The sequence below is a fragment of the Castor canadensis genome, chromosome 3 (assembly GCF_047511655.1).
Source record: "Castor canadensis chromosome 3, mCasCan1.hap1v2, whole genome shotgun sequence".
Classification (NCBI taxonomy): Eukaryota; Metazoa; Chordata; class Mammalia; order Rodentia; family Castoridae; genus Castor; species Castor canadensis.
The window spans coordinates 121759848-121773714 of record NC_133388.1 but is presented as its reverse complement, the minus strand read 5'-3'; the positions used below and the strand labels follow the sequence as shown (position 1 = coordinate 121773714).

At 42.1% G+C, this 13867-nt stretch overlaps 1 protein-coding gene across 4 annotated transcripts in view; it reads left to right on the top strand.

Moving 5' to 3' along the window:
- The first annotated feature begins 1166 nt into the window (after positions 1 to 1166).
- Positions 1167 to 13867, top strand: part of Adhfe1 (alcohol dehydrogenase iron containing 1) — a 30216-nt gene continuing 17515 nt past the window's right edge. For 3 of the 4 annotated variants that reach the window (XR_012446323.1, XM_020158784.2, XM_074068588.1), the window contains exons 1-8: positions 1167 to 1276; positions 5064 to 5101; positions 8200 to 8246; positions 9531 to 9584; positions 10038 to 10192; positions 10341 to 10537; positions 12217 to 12294; positions 13428 to 13533. Coding sequence is in view for 3 of the 4 variants with exons in the window: in XM_020158784.2 (XP_020014373.2) it covers positions 1221 to 1276; positions 5064 to 5101; positions 8200 to 8246; positions 9531 to 9584; positions 10038 to 10192; positions 10341 to 10537; positions 12217 to 12294; positions 13428 to 13533 (731 nt within the window). In the remaining variant the exon portion in view is untranslated. Of the gene's footprint in view, positions 1277 to 5063; positions 5102 to 8199; positions 8247 to 9530; positions 9585 to 9644; positions 9797 to 10037; positions 10193 to 10340; positions 10538 to 12216; positions 12295 to 13427; positions 13534 to 13867 lie in introns of those variants that run through there. The other variant, XM_074068589.1, reaches the window with a different exon arrangement.

Here is a 13867-nt window from a genome sequence, read left to right as displayed (position 1 = left end):
TAAAAATAATGGTAATTAACCTTGTCGATCCAGAAAACACTTGAGTCTTAATGTTTGTAACCCCGGTTTTTTTTTTTTGTTTTTGTTTTTTTTTTCAGCTTGACTTAGTGTCCGTTTTGGTTAAAAAGAGACCCAAAAAATACTTAATTGGAACATCACTGTCTTGTGACTCATTTGTCAAATTGACCTGTGCTGGTTTGATTAGAAGGTGAAATGTTCATAGCTCTCCTCAGTCTTAACTCTTCATCAGTCTTATTTTGATCTTACTAAGTTTATTTCTACGCAACTATCTTCTGAAAATTAACTCGCAGTAAGTCCGGAATCAGGCTTTTTTAGTGCTGTAGAGCTAAATATCCATCTGCTCTTTTTGGTCTGACTTACTAGGAAATTAAAGTTGGGAATTCGTTTTGTCATCCATTTTCTTAATGTCTCATTTTGTATAAGGTTACTTTTAGAAGATATGAAAAGATTTAACTCATTTCATAATAGGGTTACTGGAATGCAAATGTTTGTTACTGCCTTTGGGTAACTGAACTTTGCCATCATGAATGAACTTTTCCACTGGGAAATAGGTAAGATACCCTCACTACGTACGGGAGTGTGGGGGAACTGGGGGAGTGGATCAAGCGGTAAGTGCCTGTCCATCAATGATGAGGCCCTGAGTTCAAACCTCAGCGCCGCCAAAAATAAAACATGGATTGAAAAAAAAAAAAAAGATACCCTCAGTACGGTATAACCATGGCAAGCTCTAACAACCCATGAAACTTGAACAACTTGAATCAAAGGCAAAACTATTCAGAGTTCTTAAGTTGGAGGAATTTATCGCTTGTTTTGTTTGGGAATTTTGCTTTTAGGCTTTCTTGGTTTTGCAGTGAGGCCTTTTTGCATGATTCTAGTTTACCATCAGAAGTATAAATGTATTGTCTTGATAATTTACTCTGAAAGTACTTCGAAGGCAAAGTAACATGTTAAAGAATTCAGAGTGGGGAAAAAAAAACTGCGCTCTCCTACCCCTTTCCTCAAGTCCCCGATGTTTGAAAAATGGTGAGGTTTAGAGCAGTATCCACGACCCTCCGGTGAAGGGAGACTTGGCAGCTTGGTTCCGAGTCCTGGGAACTGGCACTGAGCCACCGCGGGCCCAGTGACCTTGCGCGGCGGGGGCCGAGGGGCGGAAGGAGGGCGGCGGGACGGGATTGGGAGCGGGGAGGACCGGCGCAGCCATGGCGGCCACCCGGGCCCGAGTCGCGCACCTGCTGAGGCTCCTGCAACGCGCAGCGTGAGTGTGGGCGGCGGGCGGGACCCGGTTCCTTCGGGACTTGTAGGGACGCCGGGCCGCTCCGAGCGGTGAGACAGGTTTTATCCCGTTTATCCACCATGAGAGCAACTGGGTCCAAAGACAACCAGGCCCCACACCGTGACAGGCAGTGCAGAACTTGGCACAGTGGCCAAGACAAATTAACATCCAGGCGACACGTATGTGTTAGGTCCACCAACTATGCTTGATGCTCAGGATACAACCAGAAAAGGATCTGCAGCAAAGTACAGGGGGATCGGATGAGGGGACAGACATAAAACTGCTTGTTGAGGATCACAGCTGGTTGTTAGAAATACCTTTAAGATATTGAGGTGTCATGAGAGAGAGACGACACAACTCAGAAGACAACAGGCAAGGCAAATTGACTTCTGTAGAAGGGTGCACCAGACAAAGCAAGCACATCCAGCATGGTATCTGCTGGGGTTTTATCTCTAATGCAATGCTGCCCTCCCCTGAATGGGGCAGATTTTGGGTTCACAGTCTTCACGGTTGGCTAATCGGAAAGGGGATATCAGGAGGGGGTTTTCAAGACAAAGAAGTTCAAAAGCTCAGAGAAGCAATAACTGTTTTAGGTTATCAGCTCCGGAACCAGGGCATCTAGCAGAATTTTGTCTGGCTGAGAATAACAATCCTTTGTTCTTAATAGAAACTTTTATCAGGTTAATCAGAGTCCATGAATGAGTTTAGGAGGAAGAGAGTTAGTGAGACTAACATTTGTAACAGATGTAGTTACTAATTAAATCCTTTGACAGAAAAAAACCCAACCTAAGCTGATTCTCACAAGGTGGAAGATGGAAAGGAAGAAACCCCAGGAGTTAGTCTTCTGACATGTACAAGGAATCCAGTGTTAAATGTTACCACACAACTGACTTCCCCCTAACAAAGACCAGGTACAAAGTTGCCTGATCAATATTTGTGGAGTGTACAAGTGCACAAATGGGCTGGGAAAATAGGAGAACTTGGAGCCTTGAGAGCAAGAAAAATAGGAGAAGTAGAGAGGAATTCCAGACAGAGGGAGAAGCAGCACCAGAGGGAGGGGTGCAGCACCAGAGGGAGGGGTGCAGTTCCAGGATCCAAAAATAAAGTCTTGGCCTATCTTCCTACAAGAGGTGAGAATGGAGAAGACACATGGTGAAAGACCATGAATGAGAAAATAGCTGACACTTAACTGTATACTTCCCATGTGACAGGTACTGTTCATACACTTTACATGTAGAATTAGTGGCAGTAACTACTGCTGATGACAACCTATGTTCTATTATAAGTAAAAAAAATAAAGGCATGAAGGAAAGAACTTGTCCAGTGTCAGATAGCTAAGCAAATGACATAGCCATAATTGGAACCCAGATACTCCAGCTTCACAGTTCTTGTTCTCAGACCTAGTCTAAGAATGTAAATTGTGTTTTATAGATAACAGAAAGTGGCAGTATAGATTGGAGAGGCAAGCCTGGAGGTGTGGAGTGAGACTTGACAGCAGTTTCAGTGAGGGAGGTGCAGCACTGTGGATCACAGAGAAGGGGGATCTACCTAGGGCCTTGGGCCTCAGAAGAGAGTGCCCTGGGGAGCTGACTGGAAAGAACGACAGCTACTGGGTAGAACAGGAAAGAAAACACATTCCAGGGAAAACACATTCCAGGGTAAAGTTCTGGAGCGGGGAGGGAAGGAGAGAGGTTGTGGCTCATTCAAGGAAAAGAAATTGGTTTTCTAGAAGCTAAAACTCAGAGATGGAGCAAGTTGAGAAGCCAAGCTAGAGAAAACAGGGTCAGTCAGCCAGGGCCAGGTCTGAACTTTATTTGCCAAGGACTCAGCTTTAGACAAGAGAGTCACATCATTGAAAAATATGCCCCTGATCACAACGTGAGGAATAGAGGTAGCAAAGGGGCAGCTGGGAGAAACCACTGAGGAAGTTAGTAGAAATCTGGAAGTGATGACAGCAGAACCAGAGAGTGGCAAGGACCAGGAGAGAAGTGGGCGAACTCAGGTGGAGAAATGCCAGGACCCTTGGTGCATGGTAGACTATAAAAGGTAAGGAAGAAGGAAGGGTCAGAATGGCTGAAGGCCCAGGACGGAACTCAACGTTTAAGGAATGAGCAGAGTGGAGAAGGGGCCAGAGAAGGAATAATAAGAGGAAATTTGGACAAGCAGGGAGTCCTGGAAGCCAAAGAAAGAATTTTACCCAACCAAGAGGAAAGTGGATAAAATTTCAAGGTGGGAATGGCTCTCTTCAGTAGGGTGCTGTGAGAGTGAGGTGCTAAAAGGTCTGAGAAGCAAGGAGCCAACCCAAGAGCAGGGATTTGCAAACACTGTGGTTTCAGGGGCCAAGGAATGTGCAGGAGGTGAGGCAGTGGAGCCAGCAAATGCAGGCCAGTGGAGGAGAATCAGAAATAAACAGGCATGAAAAAATCAGGTATGATAAGAAGGGCTGAGTGAGGAGGGAACGCTAGGAAATACAATACAGATGGAAGTCCTCAGAGGGAAGGAGGGGACAGGACAGGAACGTCACATATAAGAAGTAGAAACGAGCTTGGAATAAAAAAAAAAAGGAGTAGCATCAGAGCTTGAAAAAAAAATAGCAAGAGAAAGGGTGGGAAGAGGAAGCATGTGCTCCCAGGAGCATTCACTCTGGAAAGCTTTGAGTTTGGATATTTTTCTTCCCTTTGCTTCTCTTCTCTTGTCCTTGGAAGGCTCAAGGTCAAGTTGTGGGAAGTAAAACCCACCTGTGAGGGACAAGCCTCTGCCTGACCTGGCATATTTTCATAAGTCCCCTTGGGGACCACTAGGTGGCAGCCTTGACTTATGTCTGACTTGACCTCAAGTCTCAGGAAGTTTTGAGATCTTGAGAGCCATTGAAACCTATTTTTTCCTTCCTCCAGGGGTTTCCCCGCTTGGATATTTTAATTCCAAATTTGAATTTTGGCGGGGTAGGGTGAAAAGGAGGTCATGCACTCACTCAAGTAGCTACTAAGACAGCACTATGAGAAGACACTCTGGGCCATAAAAAAGAAACAAAACTGAACAGAAAAAGAGAAGCCAGAGAAGAGACTAACCAAAAAATAGACGACTGGGACAGGGAAGGGAGGGAGCGTTCCCAAAACAAGAGGATGTACAAAATCTGTGGAGAAGCCAACTGAGAAGTTAGAAGAGGTGATGGGCTTCAGGAAACACAAGTGCCACCAAGTATGAGTGCTCTGGGGACCGCCCAGGGACAAAGAAGTACACTGAGCTTGAGGCTGCAATGCAGTGGAGACTGCCTTGGTAACCAGGGAGACCTGTGGGTCCAGGGAGGACTTCATGGAGGTTCAGAGCCTGATTGAAGAAAAACTAAACACCTTGAAGATGTGGGATAAGTACAAGAAAAGTTTCCCATCATGGAGGGATGACAAGAAGAGGCAGGGGACAGTTAACCTCAGGACAATTTGGTCAAAGCTGGGAACTGAACAAACCGGGGACCCTGTCTTAAACCTATGTGCATTCCCAGAGTGCTTATCTCAGCTGTCTGCAGACATTTAATAGGTACTGCTTGAAAAAACAAATTTATGGAAAAATGATCCCTTAGCTCTGGAAAGACTCTGGCTCAACTTTTTGTCTTTTGTGATTTCTATGTTTTTTTTTTCCTATTGTACAGTGCCTGCCAATAGCTACCAATTCATAGTCTCTTATGGCTATGTGAGAGTTACTTCACAGCTTCTCATTTGTTTTGGTTTCCAGTTTCACGTTACATTTTCCTTTTCCTTTTCCTTTTCCTTAGATGCCAGTGCCCAGCTCATTCTCACACTTACTCCCAAGGTAATACCTTTTGTGTTTTTATACCAGTCATGATTTTGCTTTCTACAGGTGGCATGTGTGATACATTAGCATAAAGCAAGGAAAGCAGGGCACATGGGAGGGAGGCTGACAAAACTGGCTCCCTTTGCTCTAAGAAATTTGTCATCTGTAGCTCCAACTATGCAAGGGTTAGCCGATTGCATGCTACTTAATGCCCTTAATGCAGAGAAACTAAAGCAGATACCTTAAAGCAACTGAGGCCAATAGGAAAAGGGGACCAGGAACTAGAGAAAAGGTTAGATTAAAAAGAATTAACCTAGAAGGTAACACCCATGCACAGGAAATCAATGTGAGTCAATGCCCTGTATAGCTATCCTTATCTCAACCAGCAAAACCCCTTGTTCCTTCCTATTATTGCTTATACTCTCTCTACAACAAAATTAGAGATAAGGGCAAAATAGTTTCTGCTGGGTATTGAGGGGGGGAGCGGGAGGGGGTGGAGTGGGTGGTAAGGGAGGGGGTGGGGGCAGGGGGGAGAAATAAACCAAGCCTTGTATGCACATATGAATAATAAAAGAAAAATGAAAAAAAAAAAAAGAAATTTGTCATCTGTAGCTCCAACTATGCAAGGGTTAGCCGATTGCATGCTACTGACTATGTGTTTGGCTCAAATCTATATTTAATGCTATTTATAATGCTTTTATCTATTTTAAATAGAAACAAAAATGCACTGATGATAGAATTTTGAGACTATCTAGCTTTGTCAAACAGAAATCATCAGAGTTGTAAGACATCTCTAAAAGCCAAAGGCTACAGAATAAGGTGGTTCCTAGAAGGAAAAACTTGTTTGCGTCCATTCTTAAAATACCAATCTTTTTCTTAATAATCAAAAATAATGACAAAAGTTTTCAGTTCTCACCAATGTCTTGATTGTTACCAGACTCCATTCTCTGCAGAGCACCAGGAAGCTCATTGTAGCTTCAGCATGTTCCCAGAATGTCATGTGAATTATTGACACAAAAACTGATTTTGCCTCTTAGAAGAAAAGGTCAGATGGAAACGGGAGAGGGAGGGGAAGGAGGCGTCCTGGCCATCAAGGATCCTAAGTAGAGGCCTATTTGAAAGAACAGAGTGAATAACCAAGGCCTATTTCCTGCCCCCAGGGCCACCCGGTCACTAGCCACCATCCATGACTGGATGCCCAGTCTTTAAGGCTTTCAGGAACAGAGGTAGAATTTTGCCTGCAGCTGGTTTGCTCCAGTCCTTGGTTGGTTTCAACAAAGAATCAGAAATTTTCTATTTAGGGGGATAAAATTAATAACATACAGAAATATAATCTCACAGTTTTCTAGGACCCAAATTATTCCTTTTAGAATGAGTAGTGGTGGTAGCAGCAGTAGTACTACTTTAAAGCCTGGAGGAATTTGACTTTTGATAAGGGTACCTTTGCTGTCTACTCCTGGTCTCTTTTTCTTTAACAATAACAGTAACAAAAAAGTAGTAAAAATTATTCTGTAGACTTTTATTTATCTGTGATTCACCAGGACTGATTATAACTAAGTAGATGAAAAAAACAAAGATAAAATTCATTGATGAGATTATCTTGTTGCTCCAATATGACAGAAATTGTTTGGGGTTTTTTGGTTTTTTGGCAGTACTGTGGGTTGAACTCAGGGCTTCCCACTTGCTAGGTAGGTGCTCTACCACTTGAGCAGCCTCCCCAGCCCTTTAGATTTTTTTAAGGATAAGGTTGCTGGTTTTGCCCAGATGATGATTCTTCTACCTAAGCCTGAGATGACAGGCACATGCCACTACACCCAGCTTATTTGTTCAGATGGTGTTTCACTAACTTTTTGCCCAGACTGGCCTCGAGCTGTGATTCTCCCTATCTCTGCCTCCCATGTAGCTGAGATTACAGTAGGAGCCACCACACCAGGCCAGAAAGTTGTTTTTTGCCATAATTGAAACCTGGTATTAGCCAGGTGCTGGTGGCTCACACCAGTAATTCTAGCTATTTAGGATACACAGACCCTGTCTTGAAAATACTCAACACAAAAGCAGAGTTGGTGGAGTGACTCAAGTGGTAGAGTGCCTGCCTAGCAAGTGTGAGGTATGAGGCCCTGAATCCTAACCCCAGTACAACCAAAATTAAAAAAAAAAAAACTGATACTTTGCAAAGAAACATACTTTATAAAAGTTTTTGTTAAATATCACCAAGAAAACTAGATTTTTTTCGGTCAGCAAGTGAAAATGTGACTATATTGCTATGCTGTTACCTTTGTGAAAAAATACTTTTTTTTTTTTATGGCACTGGGGTCTGAACTCAGGGCTTCATGCTTGCTAGGCAGACCCTCTTACCACTTGAGCCACTCCGCCAACCCCCCCCAAAAAATTCTCAATTTGAATTATTCAGTTGATTAAGAATATAAGCAGGACTTTAAGTATTTTACTAGTAGTAATTCTCAAACAATAACCCAACTCTCTAGACTCTAGAGGAATTTTTTACATGTTTCCCAAAAAAATTTTTAATTTCAGTGGAGAAAATATTTCAAATCACTTCATTTTCACAAAATCAACATCAAACAAGCATTATATTCTACCTTAAATGCAAATATTGACTTTAATTTGATGTGCCACCACAAAACTTAAAAAATATATATTTTAGCCAGGTGCTGGTGGCTCACGCCTATAATCTTATCTACTCAGGAAGCAGAGATCAGGAGGAGATTGGTTTGAGGTCAACCCAGGCAAATAGTTCATGAGACTCTATCTCAAAAATACCAGACACACAAAAAAGGGCTAGGTGGCAAGGCTTCAAGAGCATGCTTATAGGGCCGGGAATGGTGGTTCTCACTGGTAATCCCAGCCACTCAGGAGGCAGATGTAGGAGGTCACATTCCAAGGCAGCCCTGGGCAAAAATGCTAGACCTGATCTAAAACACAAACTGAAGCAAAAGGGTTTGACTGCTTGCACCAAATTCAAGACCTTGAGTTCAAACCCCAGTACCATTAAAAAAAAAAAAAAAAAGGTTATGTTCACCACTGGGTTATACTATCAGAAAGCAATATTTATGCTTTATTTTTAAGGTTTATTCTGATGCTAATTTCTGCATTTCTAGCTCCTGGACTTCCACCTTCTGGGAAAACAACAGATTATGCCTTTGAGGTAGAGTTCATCAGTTCATTCTTTCTTTTATGATTTACCCCCAAAAAATACAACCATACCATTTTGCTAATGCATTAGAATTTTGTTTGAAACCTGTTATTAATTGATGTTCTATAATCTCTATTTGATCAGGCCCTATTTAGCAAAGTCTCTTGTAAGGATAATGGAATATAAATTTTCTGAGAACACAAGTAATGTCTAAATACTATTGTCTATGCAGTTATTAAAATAGGACAAACTCCCAATTTTACACACTTTCCAAATTACATATGCAATATATTAAACCTTTTATTTTGTAGTTATAGCAATCCCAAAAAAGGTCAAAGTAATCTGTGGAAGGAAGAGCAAAGGGAACAATTAATTCTGGTATATTTTTATTACACTGTAGTTACATAATTACTTATAATTATTTGTTTAATTCTCTGCCTCCTCCTCAGTCCAGGGGTTAAAACTGAAATGTCACCAGGGGCCATCTGAGCGCGCAGACTCCATCTGAAAAGTACCACCTCCACTCAGATCCATAGAGTTGCTGCCACAAGGGAATGCAGAAAAATATAGAAATTTAATATAGAAATCTGGTGGCCATACTGGATTTTTTAAAATTCTGATTTTTAAGAGTTATTAGAAAATTCCAAAAAAGAAAGAAATTTAAATACAACATAGATCAAACAAAACATGTCCTCAATCCAAAAAGTGACCCACCATCCATCAGTATGAGAACACGTCTCTCACCTGTAAAGGTAGCGAGGCCATGTTTCTCTTATTCATAGTTGTGTTACCGAGCCTAGCATGGGGCCTGGATCATAGTAGACACTAACACTGGTTGAATAGGAGGACAGATGGATACGGTAGATGGATGAAAGGGCAAAAATTACATGGAGGAGATAACACTTAAATCAGATATTAAGAAATTTAAAGAGGGGCTGAATTCAAATATGATATATTGTAAGAACTTTTGTAAATGTCACAATGTATCCCCAGCACAACAATAGTAATTAAAAAAAGAAATTTGAGAGTTGATTTAGGTGTAGAGTGGAAGGAGGGAGCAGGCAATTGAGAGTTTGTGCTGTATTTGAGAAAAGATAAATACAAATTCCAGTATGGCTGGCCAAAGTTCAGTGAAAGAAGCGTGAGGCCAGATGGTTAAGTGGCATAGGAGGCGATGCTGAGGAGTATATCATTTATTCTCTAGACGAGGAGGAGCCATTTCAGGTTCTTAGAAATGGAATTCTAAGCCAAGTCTCTAACATACCCTACATCTAAATCTTGTTTCTTCTTTTTCAGATGGCTGTTTCAAATATTAGATATGGACCAGGAGTTACAAAGGAAGTGGGCCTGGCAAGTATTTGAGGCGTCCTGCTATAAATGTTACATGTCACGTCCTACAAGTACTGACGGACAACAATTGAGTCCTTTTTATTTATTTATTCATTATTTTTTTGTGGTACTGAGGTTTGAACTCATGCTTGCCTCCATCCTTTTTTGTTCAAAGAGTCTCTCATTTTAGCCCAGGCCAGCCTGGACCGCCTCCTGTGTAGCTGAAATGACAGGTGTGCACAGCTTACTGGTTTGAGATGGGGGTCTCACTAACTTTTTTGCCTGGTCTAGCCTGTAACTTGATCCTTTCCATCTCTTCTTCCTGAGTAACTAAGATTACAGACATGAACCATCATGCCTGACCCTCCTTTATTTTTAAAGATGCACAATACTTAATTTAGTTTGCCTGAAGAGTCTTTTACAGTTCTAGTGCAATCAAACCTAACTTATGAATGATTTTTTTTTTCATTGTAGGATCTACAGAACATGGGGGCTAAAAATGTTTGCTTGATGACAGACAAGACCCTCTCCCAGCTCCCCCCCGTCCGAGTAGTTATGGATTCCCTAGTGAGGAATGGCATCAACTTTCAGGTTTACGATGAGGTGAGGGTGGAGCCAACAGACTCAAGGTAATTTTGCAATGTCCTTGTTACTTACTTTAAGTGGAACTGAGCACATAGCACTATGGTTGAGAATTTGCCCCACTCCTTATTTAATGGCATGACAGTGTGTTTCTGAAAAATATGATGTAGTGGGTTCTGTTTTCTGTTCTCCAAGCTTCATGGATGCAATTGAATTTGCCAAAAAGGGAGCGTTTGATGCCTATGTTGCTGTAGGCGGTGGCTCCACGATGGACACCTGCAAAGCCGCTAATCTGTATGCCTCCAGCCCTAACTCCGAGTTCCTGGATTATGTCAATGCTCCTATTGGGAAGGGAAAGCCTGTGTTGGTGCCGCTGAGGCCTCTGATTGCAGGTAAAGACTGCTTGTTCCAGACATTTTGCAGCTGGCAAAAGACTGCAGGAAAGATGCCAGCCTAGTAATTTTAGAGTATTTCTAATACTTCTGATTTGTTCAAAACAGATAGCAGTTCATTCAGTTTAAAATCCTGATCTTCATTACTACACAGCTAGAGACAATTTGGGTCAGTGGGAGGAAGTTTGCACATTTAGGTTAGTCACTGTGGGGTAGGGGCAGGCCCTCATGACATTTGGCAGGTCCCTCTGTTATCAGAGGGACAAAACCCATCTGTTTTGTTCCATTTTGCCATCCACTGTGGAGTTTAAAGAGAACATTTGCTGTTATTTTTCAATGACTCAACCTTTTCTCCTACATAATGGCTGTTCAGCTGACCTCAGGCTTTGTCTATTTCCTGGGCCATGTGGCCAGCATGGCCCATGTCATTGTGGATGACATCTGCTCCATGGCTGCCCAGGGCACAAACACACAAATCTATATCAAAATAGCTTGTGTGTTCCACAGGGAGCCTTGCGGTTTTCCCATCTTTTTTTCTGTCTGTCTTGTTTTATGCTCTTAGCATATTACTCTAAAGAGTTTTGTGGCTGAAATGCACTAACTGGTGATGGGGACATATCCTCAGTTTTGTCCTCTGTTCTCCCCCTCTCCAGCCCCTAAGGTCCAGAAAAGGGACTCCCCACTGCTCTGATGCTTTGACATGAATGAGAATCAGCAGGGAGCAGCATAATTGGGCACTGGCAAATGGAACCCTCTGGGGAAACTGTGTCAGCTTACACAGAGGGGTGATTAGTAAAGTTTAGAAACTTGACAGAACTACAAAACCACAGGGCCCAGCAAAGGCTGGGTGCTGTGCTTGCAGCCAAGTGGGAATAAAGATGTCTTTTAGAGACAGCGATGCGCGCTTTCCTGCCAGAGGTACCAGGTGCCCAGCAGCCTACATCTGAATGCCCAGCTGCAACTGCGTGAGCTCTGGTGCCGGAGGAACCCAAGGTTCCCAGGGCTCAAGGGGCAGACGGATGCAGACATCACACACACACACACATACACATACACACACACACACACACACACACACACACACACACATATACACACACACACACGGGCATCATGCATGCCTGTTAGCACAGATACAATTATTTGATATGTATGTCAATGCAGACACAGACACCAGATGTATTAAATGAGTCTGTTTCTGTAGATACAGATGGCATGCATATTAAACCATAAATGCATGTTAATTCACACATAGATAACATTCATGCATGTTGACGCATGGAGGTCACACAACATGTTGATATTGACATGATACATGTTAAACGTGCATTCCTGTAGACATCGGCATGTATATTGAATACATACATACTATTACAGACACAGACCTCACATGCTTTTTAATATAGGCACAGACATCGTGCAAGTTAATGCAACACAGATCTCATTCATGCATGTTAATGCAAGCAGGCATCATCACACACACTAACCTTACATACATGTTATACAGATGCAGGTATCAGACAAGCAGCTGGATCAGCAAAGCTTCCTTCTGTAACTTTGTTCTCTAACTTTGCTGCTAAGATTGAATTAAATATCTCCATGATCTTTATTTAAATACTCTACTAAGATTAATATTATTTTAAAAAAGAGTAACAAAAATTAATATTATTTTCTTCTAGTCCCAACTACCTCAGGAACTGGGAGTGAAACTACTGGGGTTGCTATTTTTGACTATGAACACTTGAAAGTAAAAACCGGTAAGAACTCTGCCTACAATGTATTTTTAATTCTCTCTCTTGTCTTTATCTTTCAACTCTACTCCCTTTTTTTTATTTTTATGGTACTGAAGTTTGAACTAAGGGTCTTATGCTTGCTAGGCAGGTGCTCTGTTACTTGAGCCATGCATTCAGTCCTTTTTTGCTTTGTTTTTTTTTTGGGGATAAGGTCTCATGTTTTTGCCTGGGCCAGCCTTGGACTGTGATCCTCCTACCTGTACCTTCTGCATAGCTGGGATTTACAATCATGAACACCACACCTAGCTTGTTTTTTGAAATGGGGTCTCACTAACTTTTTCTCCAGGCTGGCCTCAAACCACAATCCCCCTGATTTCTGCCTTCTAAATAGCTGGAATTATAGGCATGTACCACCATAGCTGGTCCCTTCACTCCTTTTTCTTTAATGGTATTATTTAGAAATCTAGGACTTGCAGACTTACAGAAAGGATATATGCATACATACATTTTCTTTCTTTATCCAAGTACATATAAAAATAGTAAACTTCCTCTTGAGAATTACCTACAAAAGTATATGGAAATGCCATAAATCTTAATTGGCCATTCTTCTGCTCATGTTAGTGACTATATCAATAATAAATGGGCATTTTTCTCTCTCCAATGTTTTTTTTTTATTGCTGTGGTTGTTTTTTTATAGATTGATAGATAGATGACAAATAATCATATACATATATGACCATTTAGAAAGGCTAAGTGACTTATCCATTGACACAAAGTATGGTGTAGAGCAAGGGCCAGAGGTGTACTAGCAAACCAGCTCTCTGAAATTTAATAATAAATAAGCCTGCTTTGTAGTATTTGCCAATTTCCATGGTGCAAATATTCCCAGTTTGGATAATGGTGTCATTGCTCTTCCCAAACGCAGGAAGACATGAATGCACGTGGCCCCTGGGATGTTGTAGGTAGGAGCAACTCCAGCACGCCACTGAAACACCCAAGTTTCTGACTTCAAATCTCTTTCCACTGCCTGTTGCTACTTAGCTACTTCTTTTTTCACACTGTGATTTTTTTTTGGGTAATTTATTATCCTAAAGTTATTTAATGGTTTTTAAATGGTGCCGTACCTTTAGTCTCTATTAAGAGTCCTTATGTTTTAGGCATTGCTTCTCGAGCCATCAAACCCACTCTGGGACTAGTTGACCCTCTGCACACCCTCCACATGCCTGGCCAGGTGGTGGCCAACAGTGGCTTCGATGTGCTTTGGTAGGTACCAGTGCCACCTCTAAGGGGTTTTCTAGGACCAGGCCTACAGACAGTATTTTATTGCCCAAGTGCCTATTTCTAGGCCTGACAAGCCTTCATTGACTAGTGTCCACACATCCCTCACATTGGCCGTCATCATCCACTTTCCTGGATGGAAACCTTGAAGCTGGAAACATTGGTGACTAGGTACAGCCTGGTGTAAGCCTGTTCAGGATGGGGCACCCCAGCCTCAGCTATGGACATGGGGTTGCAGACAGAGGGCAGTTTGAAGTGATGTGCAGTGAGTGTCTCAGGACCACACCACCTGCCTTTACTGCTGCACAAAGCAGGGCAG